This window comes from Oncorhynchus mykiss, chromosome 15 (assembly GCF_057628025.1).
Source record: "Oncorhynchus mykiss isolate SJ-2025 chromosome 15, ASM5762802v1, whole genome shotgun sequence".
Lineage (NCBI taxonomy): Eukaryota > Metazoa > Chordata > Actinopteri > Salmoniformes > Salmonidae > Oncorhynchus > Oncorhynchus mykiss.
In genome coordinates, this window is record NC_143036.1 from 838,761 (window position 1) to 860,276 (window position 21,516).

Consider the following 21,516-nt stretch of genomic DNA (forward strand, 5'->3'; position numbering starts at 1 on the left):
GATGAATGAGGTAAACATGTTCTTCAGTACGCTACATGCTGGATGAATGAGGTAAACATGTTCTTCAGTTCGCTACATGCTGGATGAACGAGGTAAACATGTTCTTCAGTACGCTACATGCTGGATGAATGAGGCAGTTCGCTACATGCTGGATGAATGAGGTAAACATGTTCTTCTGTTAGCTACATGCTGGATGAATGAGGTAAACATGTTTTTCTGTTCGCTACATGCTGGATAAATGAGGTAAACATGTTCTTCAGTACGCTACATGCTGGATAAATGAGGTAAACATGTTTTTCAGTACGCTACATGCTGGATGAATGAGGTAAACATGTTCTTCTGTTAGCTACATGCTGGATGAATGAGGCAGTTCGCTACATGCTGGATAAATGAGGTAAACATGTTCTTCAGTTCGCTACATGCTGGATGAATGAGGTAAAGGTGTTCTTCTGTTAGCTACATGCTGGATAAATGAGGTAAACATGTTCTTCAGTTAACTACATGCTGGATGAATGAGGTAAAGGTGTTCTTCAGTTCGCTACATGCTGGATAAACGAGGTAAAGGTGTTCTTCAGTTAACTACATGCTGGATGTTGTTCATAGCAAAGCACTGCAGTTTATAAATAAGACAGGATTTGAACATCGTTTGATTTGAAATGACATCATACTTTTTTAGAACATTTATGGCAACAATCAACATAATTCATTTGGTCAATTTGATTCAGATTACTGCACCTTTCAGACAGTGGTTTATTTTACTTTAGAAAATACAAACCACACAATAGGTAAACCATGTGTTAATACAGGTATCTCTAATCAATTTTGGTTATGAAAGACACACCCAACACTTTGAAAAGGAGGGCCTGAATGTTACCCCTTGTAGACTGAAACGTTAACACGCTCTCTCCCCCACTTCAATTGACAATTTAAGGAAACTGTAAAGGACTCCTTGTCATTAAAGCAGCCATCATTACACAGAACAAAACTCAATTATACAAAAAAGTTAATTCAACATATTGGTCTATCAGTTACAGCAGCTTAACCTAGGGGGGAGGGGGGGTCTTCCTGCAACCCCCACATTGTTCCCTCAACCAGATGAGTTCAGTAGTTAACACTAAACAAGCCAACCGTAGTGCAAACTCACTGGTCTTGGATCTAAAACTATTGGACATTCCATTACCAGTGCTCAGGTTCTTGAGGAACACAAATATCTACACATCACCAAGATTTGTTCATTTCAGTAGAGCGGGTATGAATCTTCAATTCACAATTTGTATTCAAATTCTTATTTACAATGACAGCCTACCACCGGCCAAACCCGGACGACGCTGGGCCAATTGTGCGACGGCCTATGGGTCTCCCAATCACGGCCGGTTGTGATACAGCCTGGAATCAAACCAGGGTCTGTAGTGACGCCTCTAGCATTGAGATGCAGTGCCTTAGACCGCTGCGCCACTCAGAAGCCCCAAAAGCATCAATCGATCGATCGTTTTAGGACTACAAAAAGCAACATACACTGTCACTACATTATTACGGTGTTACCAAATCTATTTTAACTACACAATATAAAACGTTTCTGTATTCATTTTAAACTTATGATTTCCATGTTTTAGATATAAGAAAAAAAAAATGAAACTACAACCATTGTTACCAAGCAACATACTATTACCAACAGCCTTCTTGAACAACAAATTAGATACATTATATTGATAATATAATACCTTACTTAGCCATGTAAAGTATAAAACCATGATCTAAAAAATATATATTAACTCCTCAATACTGACCACCATGAAGAGGAATAACATCTGGTGTTGTGATTGTAAAACTAGAGGGATATGTCAAGCACCTGCTTGCTTGGGAAGCTTTCTGCATAAACAACAGAAAATACTTTGGTGAGACATTTTGATTCGTCAATTCTACAGAATGCAAAAGAAAGCAATAAAGCAAATTGAATTGAAAGCACAGTACATTTCCTATTCTAGTGAGACTAGCTGCATTTAGACCCTGGAGAATCAGACTGGTAGTTGATTATCACTTAACTGAGCTACAGCAGTGGTCTGATTGGACAGTGAGTGTTCTTTACGTCACTGATGATGTAATCTCAATTACCTCGTCCAATGTAGACCTACTGTCTGACTGGCTATAGTCTAATGTCACACGGATGCCCTTTAATTAGACAGTCAGTATTACAAATTCATATCATTCAAGTAATTTGTTCAAAACTATTGTCTTCATCTGGAATTCATTTCTAAAAGACGATTTGAGGACCATCCAACACCGTGGTTAGGGCCTCCACTACCCCTCAAACCTGCCTGGGACGCTACGTAAACGCAGTGCAAATAAACATGGAAATAAAGCAACAAATTATCCTTATACAAACAAAACAATGTTATATCCCACTGGACATGATAGGAGACGTCTGTCTGGGTTGGATCCTCTTCCTCCCCTACCGGCCTGTACATAGCCTACTGCGATGGTGCTACGCACTAAATGGTCCCCCATCCTTCAGACCCCACAGTCATTGGTTCTGTCGTGTAGTTTCCGGTTGAGGGTGAGGAGGGTGATGAGGACAGCCACCGCCAGGTGGAACAGCAGCTGCCAGACATTCCTCAGACCAAACAGGAAGCAGTTACAGACCACAACCACACTCAGCAGTGCCAGGGACTTGACCCTCTTCAGAGAAGAGTGGAACAGATACAGGTGACACTGACCGACACAGCACAGGAACGCCAGCAGAAACGCCACCACGTTCCAGATTCCTTCATAATCATCCTGTAGCAAACAGGACGTAAGAACCATAGAACACAGTGTTCACATTGACAGAAAGTGGGTCTTTATGAGTGGACTACAACATTGGCAGAATATAAGACATGATCAGCCAAGTTGAATTAGACATGGCTAAATAGAATAGTGTACCTGGAAGGTGTCTTCTATATGTTTAATAGAATAGTGTACCTGGAAGGTGTCTTCTATGTGTTTAATAGAATAGTGTACCTGGAAGGTGTCTTCTATATGTTTAATAGTGTACCTGGAAGGTGTCTCCTATATGTTTAATAGTGTACCTGGAAGGTGTCTTCTATATGTTTAATAGAATAGTGTACCTGGAAGGTGTCTCCTATATGTTTAATAGAATAGTGTACCTGGAAGGTGTCTCCTATATGTTTAATAGTGTACCTGGAAGGTGTCTTCTATATGTTTAATAGAATAGTGTACCTGGAAGGTGTCTCCTATATGTTTAATAGAATAGTGTACCTGGAAGGTGTCTTCTATGTGTTTAATATAATAGTGTACCTGGAAGGTGTCTCCTATATGTTTAATAGTGTACCTGGAAGGTGTCTCCTATATGTTTAATAGAATAGTGTACCTGGAAGGTGTCTCCTATATGTTTAATAGTGTACCTGGAAGGTGTCTTCTATATGTTTAATATAATAGTGTACCTGGAAGGTGTCTTCTATATGTTTAATAGAATAGTGTACCTGGAAGGTGTCTCCTATATGTTTAATAGTGTATCTGGAAGGTGTCTTCTATATGTTTAATAGTGTACCTGGAAGGTGTCTTCTATATGTTTAATAGAATAGTGTACCTGGAAGGTGTCTCCTATATGTTTAATAGTGTACCTGGAAGGTGTCTCCTATATGTTTAATAGAATAGTGTACCTGGAAGGTGTCTTCTATGTGTTTAATATAATAGTGTACCTGGAAGGTGTCTCCTATATGTTTAATAGTGTACCTGGAAGGTGTCTCCTATATGTTTAATAGTGTACCTGGAAGGTGTCTCCTATATGTTTAATAGAATAGTGTACCTGGAAGGTGTCTCCTATATGTTTAATAGTGTACCTGGAAGGTGTCTCCTATATGTTTAATAGTGTACCTGGAAGGTGTCTTCTATATGTTTAATAGTGTACCTGGAAGGTGTCTCCTATATGTTTAATAGTGTACCTGGAAGGTGTCTTCTATATGTTTAATAGAATAGTGTACCTGGAAGGTGTCTTCTATATGTTTAATAGAATAGTGTACCTGGAAGGTGTCTCCTATATGTTTAATAGTGTACCTGGAAGGTGTCTCCTATATGTTTAATAGTGTACCTGGAAGGTGTCTTCTATGTGTTTAATATAATAGTGTACCTGGAAGGTGTCTCCTATATGTTTAATAGTGTACCTGGAAGGTGTCTTCTATGTGTTTAATATAATAGTGTACCTGGAAGGTGTCTCCTATATGTTTAATAGTGTACCTGGAAGGTGTCTCCTATATGTTTAATAGTGTACCTGGAAGGTGTCTTCTATATGTTTAATAGAATAGTGTACCTGGAAGGTGTCTTCTATGTGTTTAATATAATAGTGTACCTGGAAGGTGTCTTCTTTCTGTTTAAAAGAATAGTGTACCTGGAAGGTGTCTTCTATATGTTTAATATAATAGTTTACCTGGAAGGTGTCTTCTATATGTTTAATATAATAGTTTACCTGGAAGGTGTCTCCTATATGTTTAATAGTGTACCTGGAAGGTGTCTCCTATATGTTTAATATAATAGTGTACCTGGAAGGTGTCTTCTATATGTTTAATATAATAGTGTACCTGGAAGGTGTCTTCTATATGTTTAATAGAATAGTGTACCTGGAAGGTGTCTTCTATATGTTTAATAGAATAGTGTACCTGGAAGGTGTCTCCTATATGTTTAATAGTGTACCTGAGGGTGTCTTCTATATGTTTAATAGAATAGTGTACCTGGAAGGTGTCTTCTATATGTTTAATAGTGTACCTGAGGGTGTCTTCTATATGTTTAATAGAATAGTGTACCTGGAAGGTGTCTCCTATATGTTTAATAGTGTACCTGAGGGTGTCTTCTATATGTTTAATAGAATAGTGTACCTGGAAGGTGTCTTCTATATGTTTAATAGAATAGTGTACCTGGAAGGTGTCTTCTATGTGTTTAATATAATAGTGTACCTGGAAGGTGTCTCCTATATGTTTAATAGTGTACCTGGAAGGTGTCTCCTATATGTTTAATAGTGTACCTGGAAGGTGTCTTCTATATGTTTAATAGAATAGTGTACCTGGAAGGTGTCTCCTATATGTTTAATAGAATAGTGTACCTGGAAGGTGTCTCCTATATGTTTAATAGTGTACCTGGAAGGTGTCTCCTATATGTTTAATAGTGTACCTGGAAGGTGTCTTCTATATGTTTAATAGAATAGTGTACCTGGAAGGTGTCTCCTATATGTTTAATAGAATAGTGTACCTGGAAGGTGTCTCCTATATGTTTAATAGAATAGTGTACCTGGAAGGTGTCTCCTATATGTTTAATAGAATAGTGTACCTGGAAGGTGTCTCCTATATGTTTAATAGAATAGTGTACCTGGAAGGTGTATCCTATATGTTTAATAGAATAGTGTACCTGGAAGGTGTCTCCTATATGTTTAATAGAATAGTGTACCTGGAAGGTGTCTCCTATATGTTTAATAGAATAGTGTACCTGGAAGGTGTATCCTATATGTTTAATAGAATAGTGTACCTGGAAGGTGTATCCTATATGTTTAATAGTGTACCTGGAAGGTGTCTCCTATATGTTTAATAGTGTACCTGGAAGGTGTCTCCTATATGTTTAATAGTGTACCTGGAAGGTGTCTTCTATATGTTTAATAGAATAGTGTACCTGGAAAGTGTCTCCTATGTGTTTAATAGAATAGTGTACCTGGAAGGTGTCTTCTATATGTTTAATATAATAGTTTACCTGGAAGGTGTCTTCTATATGTTTAATATAATAGTTTACCTGGAAGGTGTCTCCTATATGTTTAATAGTGTACCTGGAAGGTGTCTCCTATATGTTTAATATAATAGTGTACCTGGAAGGTGTCTTCTATATGTTTAATATAATAGTGTACCTGGAAGGTGTCTTCTATATGTTTAATAGTGTACCTGGAAGGTGTATCCTATATGTTTAATAGTGTACCTGGAAGGTGTCTCCTATGTGTTTAATAGAATAGTGTACCTGGAAGGTGTCTCCTATGTGTTTAATAGAATAGTGTACCTGGAAGGTGTCTTCTATATGTTTAATATAATAGTTTACCTGGAAGGTGTCTTCTATGTGTTTAATAGAATAGTGTACCTGGAAGGTGTCTTCTATATGTTTAATATAATAGTGTACCTGGAAGGTGTCTTCTATATGTTTAATATAATAGTTTACCTGGAAGGTGTCTTCTATATGTTTAATATAATAGTTTACCTGGAAGGTGTCTCCTATATGTTTAATAGTGTACCTGGAAGGTGTCTCCTATATGTTTAATATAATAGTGTACCTGGAAGGTGTCTTCTATATGTTTAATATAATAGTGTACCTGGAAGGTGTCTTCTATATGTTTAATAGAATAGTGTACCTGGAAGGTGTCTTCTATATGTTTAATAGAATAGTGTACCTGGAAGGTGTCTTCTATGTGTTTAATATAATAGTGTACCTGGAAGGTGTCTCCTATATGTTTAATAGTGTACCTGGAAGGTGTCTCCTATATGTTTAATAGTGTACCTGGAAGGTGTCTTCTATATGTTTAATAGAATAGTGTACCTGGAAGGTGTCTCCTATATGTTTAATAGAATAGTGTACCTGGAAGGTGTCTCCTATATGTTTAATAGTGTACCTGGAAGGTGTCTCCTATATGTTTAATAGTGTACCTGGAAGGTGTCTTCTATATGTTTAATAGAATAGTGTACCTGGAAGGTGTCTCCTATATGTTTAATAGAATAGTGTACCTGGAAGGTGTCTCCTATATGTTTAATAGAATAGTGTACCTGGAAGGTGTCTCCTATATGTTTAATAGAATAGTGTACCTGGAAGGTGTCTCCTATATGTTTAATAGAATAGTGTACCTGGAAGGTGTATCCTATATGTTTAATAGAATAGTGTACCTGGAAGGTGTCTCCTATATGTTTAATAGAATAGTGTACCTGGAAGGTGTCTCCTATATGTTTAATAGAATAGTGTACCTGGAAGGTGTATCCTATATGTTTAATAGAATAGTGTACCTGGAAGGTGTATCCTATATGTTTAATAGTGTACCTGGAAGGTGTCTCCTATATGTTTAATAGTGTACCTGGAAGGTGTCTTCTATATGTTTAATAGAATAGTGTACCTGGAAAGTGTCTCCTATATGTTTAATAGTGTACCTGGAAGGTGTCTCCTATATGTTTAATAGTGTACCTGAGGGTGTCTTCTATATGTTTAATAGAATAGTGTACCTGGAAGGTGTCTTCTATGTGTTTAATAGAATAGTGTACCTGGAAGGTGTCTTCTATGTGTTTAATAGAATAGTGTACCTGGAAAGTGTCTCCTATATGTTTAATAGTGTACCTGGAAGGTGTCTCCTATATGTTTAATAGTGTACCTGGAAGGTGTCTTCTATATGTTTAATAGAATAGTGTACCTGGAAAGTGTCTCCTATATGTTTAATAGTGTACCTGGAAGGTGTCTTCTATATGTTTAATAGAATAGTGTACCTGGAAAGTGTCTCCTATATGTTTAATAGTGTACCTGGAAGGTGTCTCCTATATGTTTAATAGTGTACCTGGAAGGTGTCTTCTATATGTTTAATAGAATAGTGTACCTGGAAGGTGTCTCCTATGTGTTTAATAGAATAGTGTACCTGGAAGGTGTCTCCTATATGTTTAATAGTGTATCTGGAAGGTGTCTTCTATATGTTTAATAGTGTACCTGGAAGGTGTCTTCTATATGTTTAATAGTGTACCTGGAAGGTGTCTCCTATGTGTTTAATATAATAGTGTACCTGGAAGGTGTCTCCTATGTGTTTAATAGAATAGTGTACCTGGAAGGTGTCTCCTATATGTTTAATAGTGTATCTGGAAGGTGTCTTCTATATGTTTAATAGTGTACCTGGAAGGTGTCTTCTATATGTTTAATAGAATAGTGAACCTGGAAAGTGTCTCCTATATGTTTAATAGTGTACCTGGAAGGTGTCTTCTATATGTTTAATAGAATAGTGTACCTGGAAAGTGTCTCCTATATGTTTAATAGTGTACCTGGAAGGTGTCTCCTATATGTTTAATAGTGTACCTGGAAGGTGTCTTCTATATGTTTAATAGAATAGTGTACCTGGAAGGTGTCTTCTATGTGTTTAATAGAATAGTGTACCTGGAAGGTGTCTCCTATGTGTTTAATAGAATAGTGTACCTGGAAGGTGTCTTCTATGTGTTTAATAGAATAGTGTACCTGGAAGGTGTCTCCTATATGTTTAATAGTGTATCTGGAAGGTGTCTTCTATATGTTTAATAGTGTACCTGGAAGGTGTCTTCTATATGTTTAATAGAATAGTGTACCTGGAAGGTGTCTTCTATATGTTTAATAGTGTACCTGGAAGGTGTCTCCTATATGTTTAATAGAATAGTGTACCTGGAAGGTGTCTCCTATATGTTTAATAGTGTATCTGGAAGGTGTCTTCTATATGTTTAATAGTGTACCTGGAAGGTGTCTTCTATATGTTTAATAGAATAGTGTACCTGGAAGGTGTCTTCTATATGTTTAATAGTGTACCTGGAAGGTGTCTCCTATATGTTTAATAGAATAGTGTACCTGGAAGGTGTCTTCTATATGTTTAATAGTGTACCTGGAAGGTGTCTTCTATATGTTTAATAGTGTACCTGGAAAGTGTCTCCTATATGTTTAATAGTGTACCTGGAAGGTGTCTTCTATATGTTTAATAGTGTACCTGGAAGGTGTCTTCTATGTGTTTAATAGTGTACCTGGAAGGTGTCTTCTATATGTTTAATAGTGTACCTGGAAGGTGTCTCCTATATGTTTAATAGTGTACCTGGAAGGTGTCTTCTATATGTTTAATAGTGTACCTGGAAGGTGTCTTCTATATGTTTAATAGTGTACCTGGAAGGTGTCTTCTATATGTTTAATAGAATAGTGTACCTGGAAGGTGTCTTCTATATGTTTAATAGAATAGTGTACCTGGAAGGTGTCTTCTATATGTTTAATAGAATAGTGTACCTGGAAGGTGTCTCCTATATGTTTAATAGTGTACCTGGAAGGTGTCTTCTATATGTTTAATAGTGTACCTGGAAGGTGTCTTCTATATGTTTAATAGAATAGTGTACCTGGAAGGTGTCTATGTGTTTAATAGAATAGTGTACCTGGAAGGTGTCTTCTATATGTTTAATAGTGTACCTGGAAGGTGTCTCCTATATGTTTAATAGAATAGTGTACCTGGAAGGTGTCTATGTGTTTAATAGAATAGTGTACCTGGAAGGTGTCTTCTATATGTTTAATAGTGTACCTGGAAGGTGTCTTCTATATGTTTAATAGTGTACCTGGAAGGTGTCTTCTATATGTTTAATAGTGTACCTGGAAGGTGTCTTCTATATGTTTAATAGAATAGTGTACCTGGAAGGTGTCTTCTATATGTTTAATAGAATAGTGTACCTGGAAGGTGTCTTCTATATGTTTAATAGAATAGTGTACCTGGAAGGTGTCTTCTAAATGTTTAATAGAATAGTGTACCTGGAAGGTGTCTTCTAAATGTTTAATAGTGTACCTGGAAGGTGTCTTCTATATGTTTAATAGAATAGTGTACCTGGAAGGTGTCTTCTATATGTTTAATAGTGTACCTGGAAGGTGTCTTCTATATGTTTAATAGTGTACCTGGAAGGTGTCTTCTATATGTTTAATAGAATAGTGTACCTGGAAGGTGTCTTCTATATGTTTAATAGTGTACCTGGAAGGTGTCTTCTATATGTTTAATAGTGTACCTGGAAGGTGTCTTCTATATGTTTAATAGAATAGTGTACCTGGAAGGTGTCTCCTATATGTTTAATATAATAGTGTACCTGGAAGGTGTCTCCTATATGTTTAATAGAATAGTGTACCTGGAAGGTGTCTTCTATATGTTTAATAGTGTACCTGGAAGGTGTCTCCTATATGTTTAATAGAATAGTGTACCTGGAAGGTGTATCCTATATGTTTAATAGTGTACCTGGAAGGTGTCTCCTATATGTTTAATAGTGTACCTGGAAAGTGTCTTCTATGTGTTTAATAGAATAGTGTACCTGGAAGGTGTATCCTATATGTTTAATAGTGTACCTGGAAGGTGTACTCTATGAGGTGAACTCCCCTGATGAGGTTCAGAGAAGAACACATGATGTTGAGGACCAGTGAGAGGATTCCTGGGGCGGTCACTGGCTCCAACCTCTGGTTCTGACCTGGAGGACCGATGCAACACAACACAGGATCAAGCAACGTTTAACTGAAGTAATACAGTGCAACATTGATCTCTGGTTAGAGGCAAAGGTCCTCCTCCTCGGATTCTTACCGGATTCAGAAAGTTGTTCCGCGTGGCCATTGGCTGACCCGTTGGTAAACTCCACCTCCTCCAGAGTGAGGATCTGCAAAGGGCGGGTTTTCAGATCCTCCTGTACCTCGGTCAGAGTGACCTCCAGCGCTGGACCACCCCCCTGGTTATACTGCTGCTGCAGCCAAGCTATGCTGTTGTCTAATAGAATAGAATATTAACCCTTCTGGTTATACTGCTGCTGCAGCCAGGCTATGCTGTTGTCTAATAGAATAGAATATTAACCCTTCTGGTTATACTGCTGCTGCAGCCAGGCTATGCTGTTGTCTAATAGAATAGAATATTAACCCTTCTGGTTATACTGCTGCTACAGCCAGACTATGCTGTTGTCTAATAGAATAGAATATTAACCCTTCTGGTTATACTGCTGCTGCAGCCAGGCTATGCTGTTGTCTAATATAATAGAATATTAACCCTTCTGGTTATACTGCTGCTACAGCCAGACTATGCTGTTGTCTAATAGAATAGAATATTAACCCTTCTGGTTATACTGCTGCTGCAGCCAGGCTATGCTGTTGTCTAATAGAATAGAATATTAACCCTTCTGGTTATACTGCTGCTGCAGCCAGGCTATGCTGTTGTCTAATAGAATAGAATATTAACCCTTCTGGTTATACTGCTGCTACAGCCAGGCTATGCTGTTGTCTAATAGAATAGAATATCTTCTAGTTATACTGCTGCTACAGCCAGGCTATGCTGTTGTCTAATAGAATATAATATCTTCTAGTTATACTGCTGCTACAGCCAGGCTATGCTGTTGTCTAATAGAATATAATATCTTCTAGTTATACTGCTCCTACAGCCAGGCTATGCCGTTTTCTAATATAATATCTTCTAATTATACTGCTCCTACAACCAGACTATGCTGTTGTCTAATATAATATCTTCTAATTATGATATTGTATGCCGTTTTTAAGTATCTGGACTCCTGCCTGCCTCATGGGATAAATCAAATATTTTGATGAACTTCAGATGACCTCTGTTCAATTCATATTAATGTTAGTTAGAGCACCAAGGCTCTAACCACTAGGCTACCTACTGGACTGTAGCACCAAGGCTCCTGTCCAGGGGTAGGCAACCCTTGTTTTGATTTATCTAACCTGGAAGACCAGACGTGTTGAACTTAGGCATTCCCTGAATTGATCAAACAGCTCAGTTGGTCAGGTGTGATGCCTAGTTGGAACAAAATCCTGCAGTACCTGCATCACTCCAGGAACAGGGTTGTCTACGCCTGCTCTAGGGTCCTGTGGTACTCCAGGAACAGGGTTGTCTACCCCTGCTCTAGGGTCCTGTGGTACTCCAGGAACAGGGTTGTCTACCCCTGCTCTAGGGTCCTGTGGTACTACAGGAACAGGGTTGTCTACCCCTGCTCTAGGGTCCTGTGGTACTCCAGGAACAGGGTTGTCTACCCCTGCTCTAGGGTCCTGTGGTACTCCAGGAACAGGGTTGTCTACCCCTGCTCTAGGGTCCTGTGGTACTCCAGGAACAGGGTTGTCTACCCCTGCTCTAGGGTCCTGTGGTACTACAGGAACAGGGTTGTCTACCCCTGCTCTAGGGTCCTGTGGTACTCCAGGAACAGGGTTGTCTACCCCTGCTCTAGGGTCCTGTGGTACTACAGGAACAGGGTTGTCTACCCCTGCTCTAGGGTCCTGTGGTACTCCAGGAACAGGGTTGTCTACCCCTGCTCTAGGGTCCTGTGGTACTCCAGGAACAGGGTTGTCTACCCCTGCTCTAGGGTCCTGTGGTACTCCAGGAACAGGGTTGTCTACCCCTGCTCTAGGGTCCTGTGGTACTACAGGAACAGGGTTGTCTACCCCTGCTCTAGGGTCCTGTGGTACTCCAGGAACAGGGTTGTCTACCCCTGCTCTAGGGCCCTGTGGTACTCCAGGAACAGGGTTGTCTACCCCTGCTCTAGGGTCCTGTGGTACTCCAGGAACAGGGTTGTCTACACCTCCACACTTCTCAACCCTCCACCACCCCTCTCCCTCTTCTACATACCGAACTCCAGAAAGGGGTACGGCCTGGCTGCCAGGGCAACCTTGGCGTTGTCCATATGAGCTGTGAACTCCCAGCGCAGGTCCTCTAGAAAACAGAAGGCCATGGCTGCAGGGAGCCTGGCGTCACATACGCTCATGTAGGATACGCCCTCACTGGAGAGGAAACTAGAGGGAGGAGGAAAGGAGGGGAGTTGGGGGGGTAGTGAACAAACAGCTGGGCACAGCTTGCCCACAGTATGCAGCAAGACAGTTTCTGAATCCTTTCAAAATGTGGAGACTGGTTTCTGATCTGTTCAACCAATTCTGTTTAACATCTAATCTTCCCTGAGCAACTTTCTCTTTCCAATTACTCTCTGTTGAGGTACAGTGCCTTCAGAAAGTATTCACACCCCTAGACTTAAACACATTTTGTGTTACAGCCTGAATTTAAAATGGATTACATTGAGATTGTGTGTAGGCCAGTGACCACACACACACACAATAATGTCAACGTGGAATTATGTTTTTAGAAATTAAAAATTAAAAGCCGAAATCCCACACGTCACTGAGGACCACTCTTGACATTTTCAAGCATGTGGCTGCATCGTGTTATGTTATTCGCCTTTCAGCAGGACAATAACCCAAAATACAAAGCCAAATCTACACTGGAGTAGTTGAAAGTTCCTGAGTGGTCTAGTTAAAGTTTGGACTGAAATCGGCTTTCACATCTATGGCAGGACTGAAAAATGGCTGTCTGGCAATGATCATCTACCAACTTGCCAGAGCTTAAATCATTTTAACAATAATGTGCAAATATTGTACAAATCTAGGTGTGGCTTACCCAGAAATGCAGCTTTAAATCACTGCCAAAGGTGATTCTAACATGTATTGACTCATACAGAAATCCAATTTACATAAGTATTCACACCCCTGCGTCAATACTTTGTAGAAGCACCTTTCGTAGCAACTACAGCCGTGAGTCTTTTTGGGTAAGTCGATGACATTTCCACACATGGATTGGGCAACATTTACCTATTAACCTTTTCAAGATTCTTCAAGCTCCGTCAAACTGTTTGTTGATCATGTCTTGACATCTAATTTCAGGTCTTGATGGTACTCAGTGATGTGTTGTATTGGATTTGCCAGATGTTTTTTTACAGTATAACTTTAGAGCCTTGTTGCAAACAGGATGCATGTTTTGGAATATTTGTATTCTGTACAGGCTTCCTTCTTTTCACTCTGTCAATTAGGTTACTATTGTGGAGTAACTACAATGTTGATCCATCCTCCATTTTATCCCATCACAGCTATTAAACTCGGTTTTAAAGTCACCATTGGCCTCATTGTGAAGTTAGGAAGGACGCCTATCTCTGTAGTGACTGGGTGTATCGATTCACAATCCAAAGTGTAAATAATAACTTCACCATGCTCAAAGGGATATCCAATGTCTGTTTTTTTGTTGTTGTTTTTTTACCAATCTCCCAATAGGTGCCCTTATTTGCAGGGCATTGGAAAATCTCCCTGGTCTTTGTGGTTGAATCTGTTTGTAATTCAATGCTCGACTGAGGGACATTACAGATAATTGTTTGTCTGGAGTACAAAGGTGAGATAGTCATTCAAAAGTCATGTTAAACACTATTATTACACACAAAATGAGTCCATGCAACTTATTAAGCATATTTTTACTCCTGAACTTATTGAGGCTTGTCATAACATTGGGGTTGAATAATTTTTCATTCAAGACATTTCAGATTTTAATTAATTGCCCCCCAAAAATGTAAAAACATAGTTCCACTGACATTATGGGGTATTGTGTGAAGGCCAGTGACCAAAAAATCTCAATATAAATAATTTTAAATTCAGGTTGTAACAAAATGTTGTAAAGGTTAAAGGGGTGTGTATACTTTCTGAAGTGTGTGTGTGTCCTTAATATGTATATATATATACACATCTATCTATCTATACACATATCTATCTATCTATACACATATCTATAGACATATCTATAGACATATCTATAGACATATAGATATATACACACACATCTATACTTACACACACGCATCTATACTTACACACCAGGTATAGTATATACGATAAAGAAAGATATATCTTACTATATATTGAGGTCATGGCCCTTGACCACCCCTCTGTCAGGGAACAGGCTGAGGGCCTTGGAGATGGTCCGTAGCTGCTGCTTCCTCTCCTGCAGCTCTGGGTTGTGTTGGAAGTCAGTGGAGGCTGAGAGAGGCAGACCATCCCTGACCCGCACCACCAGGGCAAACAGGATCAGAGACATGGTCCACACAGGCCACTGGGTTCACATAGCCTGCAACGATATCACAGGAAAACATTTAGCACAGCGCAATACAAAATACAGAGGACAGGGCAGGGCAGGAGACTCAGAGACTCCATTACAACTGAGACACATCTGGTATGAAGTCAGTACCGCAGTCAGGGGTGTATTCATTAGGAACCAAACATGGAGGGACTTGTCAGTCACTAGGTGGTACATCAGCTCAGTAGTAGTAGGCTAAGAGTTAGCTGCTAACGGTTAGCTGCTAGCCAGTTGTCAGTCACTAGGTGGTACATCAGCTCAGTAGTAGTAGGCTAAGAGTTAGCTGCTAACAGTTAGCTAGCCAGTTGTCAGTCACTAGGTGGTACATCAGCTCAGTAGCAGGCTAACAATTAGCTAGCCAGTTGTCAGTCACTAGGTGGTGCATCAGCTCAGTAGTAGTAGTAGTAGTAGGCTAACAGTTAGCTGCTAACAAAGCAGTGCGACAAACAACACAGAGTTACACATGGAATAAACAAGCGTACAGTCAATAACACAATAGAGAAAAAAAGAAATTCTATATACAGTGTGTGCAAATGGCGTGAGGTGGTAAGGCAATAAATGGGCAATAGTAGCGAAGTAATTACAATTTAGCAGGTTAACACTGGAGTGATAGATGAGCAGATGATGATAACAAACATGGAGATAATTATCTATAACATTTTTCTTAGCACATGCCCCCAAGTTTAGTCTCCATAGTAGAGGAACACTTGTCACCTCTCAAACAGGGCCAATCACTAGGGCCAGCTCACAAGTATTGGCTTTTTATACACGGTTCCTAATCAACACTAAAAGCAAAATCATTTTGAAAACATAAAAACAACGATCACGTCAACACAGACCTCAAACTGGCTACACAATGCTTAAGTAGGCTACCGCAAAAGGAATCTAACCGCTGTTCGGTAGGCTACAGGGAATCTGAACACTGTTCGGTAGGCTACAGGGAATCTGAACACTGTTCACTAGTGTTTCAGCCTATGTAAAAGGTACCCATTGTATTTCTTTGCAGTGCAAACATAATTTCAGATTTTCTAAATGTATAAAATCTAAAATCTAGTGCAAAGCCATTTTAGAAGCATTGCTTCTATAGCTAATACCGGACACTCATTCATTGTGCATCGCTCAGTCTTCTAAACTCCCGACTCCATTTAATGCGAAGATGTTTATATTTATTTTTGATTATACTTTTGTAATGCTTTTTGTGACGTGGATCATAATTACAGTTACAGTCTGAGGCTGCGTGATCCTCGTAATGTTACGGGAAAAATACACCTAATGGGAAGCAGATTTAAATGCATATCTCACTCGCACAAATGAGACCAGTTATTTTTCGTATTTGCATTTCATTTCATTTACTAGCAGATGGCGAGTGAACTGCTGGCACTTTAGAGCCCACTGAATGTCTATCTAATGTTAGCTAGAAACAAATGTGTTTACCTTTCCACAACACACGGAGTCAAAAAGGGATTTGTCCATGTGTTTACCTAACAGCCGGCAAATTCAGCATCACAACAAACAGAACGAGGGGCAGAAAACATATGTCTGAAGTTCGAGAATCGGGATGTTAGATTTACTCAGTGGATTTATTTTTTATTAAAATGTTTTTTTTTAAATGTAAAAAATAATATATAATAAAAGCATGCCCTTTTCATTTCTGCGTACTTTTAACATGGATCTTGTACCTACATACATGGACAGAGAATTGCATAGCTGGTACGCTAAATGCATGCATGTTGGCAGGTCTGCTGCTCGCTTAACCCTTGAAGCCAGCCGCACCAATGTGTCAGAGGAAACACCGCCCAGCTGGCGACCGAAGTCAGCTTGTAGGCTCCCAGCCCGCCATAAGGAGTCGCTAGATTGCGATGAGACAAGAAAATCCCGGCCGGCCAAACCCTCCCCTATCCCGGACAACGCTGGACCAATTGTCTCCCTGTCACGGCCAGCTATAACACAGCCTGGGATAAAACCCAGGACTGTAGTTTTGTTTATTTATTTCACCTTTATTTAACCAGAACAAGTTCTCATTGACAACTGCGACCTGGCCAAGATAAAGTAAAGCAGTGCAACAAAAACAGAGTTACGCAGCGATGCCTCAAACAAATCAACACAGTGCCTTAGACCGCTGCGCCACACGGGAGGCAGCTAGCTGCATGTCTAAACAAAAGACTCCAATATGCAAGTAACCATTTCACCTTCTGTATCCTGTGCATGTGACAAATAAACATTGATTTTCTATAGTGTGTGTTTACCAGAGACTTGAAGAACAACATGACCAGCACCAAAGTCAGATTAAGATATCACATTAGTGGTGGTAGGCAGCAGCAGGCTCGTACGCGTTCATTCAAACTTTACTGCGTTTGCCAGCAGCTCTTAGCAATGTTTGATGTACAGCGCTATTTATGACTTCAAGCCCATCAACTCCTGAGATTAGGCTGGCAATACTAAAATGCCTATAAGAACATCCAATAGTCAAAGGTATATGAAATACAGATGGTATAGAGAGAAATAGTCAACGCGTTATAATTCCTACAATAACTAACCTAAAACTTCTTAACTGGGAATATTGAAACACCAGCTTTCATATGTTCTCATGTTCTGAGCAAGGAACTTAAACATTAGCTTGTTTACATTGCAATTTTTTATATATTTAAACCAAATAGAACATGTTTCATTAGTTATTTGAAACTAAATAGATTTTATTTATGTATTATATTAAAATAAAAGTGTTCATTCAGTATTGTTGTAATTGTCATTATTACAAATAATTTTATTAAAAAAAGAAATATATATATATTTAAAATCGGCCGAATAATCGGTATCGGCTTTTTTTGGTCGCTATTGATTATTAAAATCGCTATTGATTATTAAAATCAGTCGACCTCTACAACAGACATGTCAATAGACAAGGTATAAAGCAGCCTTCAGTCTTGAAATAATTGGTTTAGTACACCACCCTACTCTGTTTAGCCTCACATGTTAAAGAGATGGGTGGGGCTAACAGGATGACTACATCGCTCGCTCGCGTCGCAAAATAATGTAGATACATTATTCAATTATTGCACGTGCCAACGAGCCTCTGTGATGCCAATGGCTAAAATAGAAGTCAGTTCTATTTGTGACGCAGATGCGCTGCAAGTCCTGCCTCTCCAATCTCCTCATTGGTTTATAGAAGCAGATACCCACGTGCCATCTCCTCATTGGTTTATAGAAGCAGATACCCACGTGCCATGTCCTAATTGGTTATACCCACGTGAGTGACTGAAAGACAAACAAGGTCGGTGGCGGTAATTGCACCTAATTTAGGAAAGTTGCCAATCGCAATATAAAGTTAAGAGAAGAAAAAGCCTGGAAGGAAGAGAGATGACTAGAAACGATTCGGTTGAACATTTTGTGTGTGGATTAATTGGCAGAGTAGAGGACCTTGTGCATTTCAGGTAAAACAACAACTCAATGTTTATATCCCAGGACAAATTAGCTAGCTAGTGCAAGCTAACTAGCTAAATTGCCATAAATGTTTTTTGACCTGTCCCCAAATTAAAATAATTGGTTCAGAGTTTGTTTTGATATTTTAACCTGCGTGTCGTGATCACGTTTCGTGTGGGGGGACAAAACACATTTATGCACGATGGCGCACAAGCGTTTGGTTTCTGTGTAATTTATAAGAGGGTGTAAATGATGCTTAATGCGTGTAGAATAGGGCTGACCCCAATTAGTTAACTAGTTGATTGTTAGGCTGTTGGTCGACCGAGACGGTTTTAGTCGAGCAGTAAATATATATACAGTACATTCGGGAAGTATTCAGACCCCTTAACATTTTCCACTTTGTTCCGCTCCAGCCCAGATGCACAATGCACTCTCCCGCCAATTTGTGCAAATTCATTATTTCATAACTTCATTGTGCGAATTGTTTACATTTGATTGTTAGTTAAATCAATTCCCCATTACATATCACTAGTACATTTACCGCTAATACATAGGGCGTGTCTATGTATGGAAAATACTTTTAAAATATTAGAGAAATAGATTGGTCGCATGAACATATGACTTTCGATAGACCAAGATTATTTTTATTTTTTTGTAGTAGGGGACAGCCCTAGTGTGGACAAAAAGCTCTCCAATAGGTTTACCAAAACATTCAGGGGCCATTTTCTCAAAAGTGAGGTTACAAGTTGATCAACTTTCAAAGCATAATTGCTTTCCCATTGTTCCTCAATTGCAGTGTATGATACCATTTTCTAGTCTCTACTTTTATCCAATGTAAAAAACACCACTTCAAATGTTGCTACATAAGACTGAAACGAGGAGATCCGTCACATCTTATCTGCAAAAAGACCTACCGCACCGACAACCGGTAAATTAAAATATAATTGTATGTCAACATTCTGGCTTGTAGAGGTCGTCTGAGGAAACTTTCCTGATCCAAACGCTCATTTATGCCCGACGTTGAATCAATACAACTCAACGTCGGGTCTCCAGGCGAAGGTTCGCCCTTCCTGCAAACAGATGGCTACACTAGTTAGATGGCTGAATGCATGTTTCATTGTCACAACCAGTGAAATATGAGTCTAAAAGTAGCAATGTGTTCAGCAGCAAGCCTGACTTTCAGTCAGAGTGATTGACTTTAGATGCACGGGTCTCCATAATTATTTTAGGAATAAATATCACACAAATAAACGCACTGTGGCGAACATAAACATTGCTTGTTGCAAACGTGGCTGGCTAATAACGTTAGCAGCTAGCTACTATGTGTACCTTACCTTAACATTCGTCGGTACATTTTGTTTATCTCAAATTGTTGTGATACAACATGTGAATGAAAGTAGACACTTTAGTTGTGTTTTGCTAATTACTGTACATGTAATTTAAAGTAGACTGTTGTCCAATACTTCGAAAGACCCACTAGCTTTCTTAATATTTTGTTAAGCATTATGGGTAAAGATGAAAACAAATCTCTTTCCGGGTTCCGCGCTTTTTTTTTTTTAAAGAAACAGTAGCTCAATAAACTTTACGGTTAGGGTTGGGACTTCCCAGAGTTTTCCAAACTCGGTCCGGTGTCCCCTCTAACAGTACACAGCTGATTTTAAATGACCAACTCATCATCATGCTTTGATTATTTGAATCAGCTGTGTAGTGCTACCTTTTCTACCGATCTGTGTGCCAGTTATGATCCATTTCAATAATAACGTTTTCGTTTCTCAAAGTCATTGTCATGTTGTTAATCATAAAAATCAGAAGTAAAAAGTATAAATTCAAAAAGTAAAAATGTAACTATGGCAAGAGCATTAGCCTCTGCCATAAGGACACATTGATACACTGTGGTCCATTGGCGGCTAAAGAAATGAGTGTTAAACTCAGAGATGCAGCAGTAGGCCTCTAACTTCCATCCTCGACTAAGTGAAATGCATAGGCCTAAAGCCGACAAATACAAACATTAGAAAATATCATAAATTCAGGTTCTTTCAATCACAACCTCTCTACTTGTAGGTGAAAATGCATGACTATGGTTGATTTTCCAGTATCCAGACTGTTCTCCCTGAAGTATTGAGACAGAAAACATAGGGTTAATTAATAGACTTGTGTAAACAGAATAAAGGCTGAGCTCAGGTGAACGAACAGAGCTGGATAAACAAAGAGTTAACCGTTGGACATGTAAAACAGAACATAAGCAGAATCCACGGGAGTGTACAGACTGGGTCAACATGGAGTTAATCACTAGACATGTAAAAACAGAACTTAAGCAGAATCCATGGGAGTGTACAGACTGGGTCAACATGGAGTTAATCACTAGACATGTAAAAACAGAACTTAAGCAGAAAATGTGTACTTTAGTTAATTCATGCAGGCACCACACGCCATATGTCTGTAATAAGAACATATGCTTGAACTAATCAAGTATTATTAGGAAAGTATATATGTAAGAAATGTATTATTTTTTGTATTAACACTATGGCGCTGCCATTATAATCTAAACTGAGCAGATGTGGGTGTTAACAAGCAAGAATTGGGACAAGAAGATAATGGTGGCAAGAGGCCAAGGGGTGTTACTCATCTACATAGAGGGGAGGGACCATGTGTGTTATCTGAAGGTGGAAACCTATAGAGGCCAAGGGGTGTTACTCATCTACATAGAGGGGAGGGACCATGTGTGTTATCTGAAGGTGGAAACCTATAGAGGCCAAGGGGTGTTACTCATCTACATAGAGGGGAGGGACCATGTGTGTTATCTGAAGGTGGAAACCTATAGAGGCCAAGGGGTGTTACTCATCTACATAGAGGGGAGGGACCATGTGTGTTATCTGAAGGAGGAAACCTATAGAGGCCAAGGGGTGTTACTCATCTACATAGAGGGGAGGGACCATGTGTGTTACCTGAAGGTGGAAACCTATAAAGCCTGAGGTCTGTAAAAAGAAAATGCAGTTGTTCCATGGAATTGCTCGGCTTCTGTTACTGTTGTATTATAGTCTTTTTGAATTTACAAGTTCCGGTATCTGAGAAATATTTGATTCAATATTTCCACAACATACTCCGCCTGTCTGCCTCCCTTTCTGTCTTGACTTGAGCTATTGCTAGTGAAGTAAAACATTGTAACATTACATCCCAAATTGCGGGCTTCCCAAACACACTGGGGATTTGAAACAATCCACAGCAAAACATTTTAAAAGAAGCAAATGATCCTCTGTGGCTGAGTCATGCTCCCTGGTGAAGTATTTTATTTAGATAGGAGCAATTAAATTCTTTTTGGAGAAACATCTATTTACTTTAGGGCAATCCAGCATCCTAACTGTGCACCTGCCAACTTTACTTTCCAATTCACCAGAGATCTTTATGTATATTTTATTTAACCTTTA

At 39.2% G+C, this 21,516-nt stretch overlaps 1 protein-coding gene across 1 annotated transcript; it reads right to left on the minus strand.

Annotated features, from left to right (window-relative positions):
- Positions 1-715: 715 nt before the first annotated feature.
- On the minus strand, positions 716-19,644 carry sec22c (SEC22 homolog C, vesicle trafficking protein). The gene is made up of 6 exons (XM_090199219.1): positions 19,426-19,644; positions 14,451-14,662; positions 12,356-12,519; positions 10,319-10,498; positions 10,090-10,208; positions 716-2,775 (listed from the first exon to the last, which is right to left on the minus strand). The coding sequence occupies exons 2-6, from the start codon at positions 14,630-14,632 to the stop codon at positions 2,509-2,511; spliced, it is 912 nt and encodes a 303-aa protein (XP_090055345.1). The 5' UTR covers positions 14,633-14,662; positions 19,426-19,644; the 3' UTR covers positions 716-2,508.
- Positions 19,645-21,516: the final 1,872 nt, after the last annotated feature.

Bases quoted from the DNA above. Each gene is read 5' to 3' on its own strand.
- sec22c (XM_090199219.1), bottom strand. From the start codon at position 14,632: ATGTCTCTGATCCTGTTTGCCCTGGTGGTGCGGGTCAGGGATGGTCTG. The intron at 10,499-12,355 runs GTATGTAGAAGA...CTATTCTATTAG, and splicing joins GTACCCCTTTCTGGAGTTCG to ACAACAGCATAGCTTGGCTG. The intron at 10,209-10,318 runs GTAAGAATCCGA...TCGGTCCTCCAG, and splicing joins GGAACAACTTTCTGAATCCG to GTCAGAACCAGAGGTTGGAG.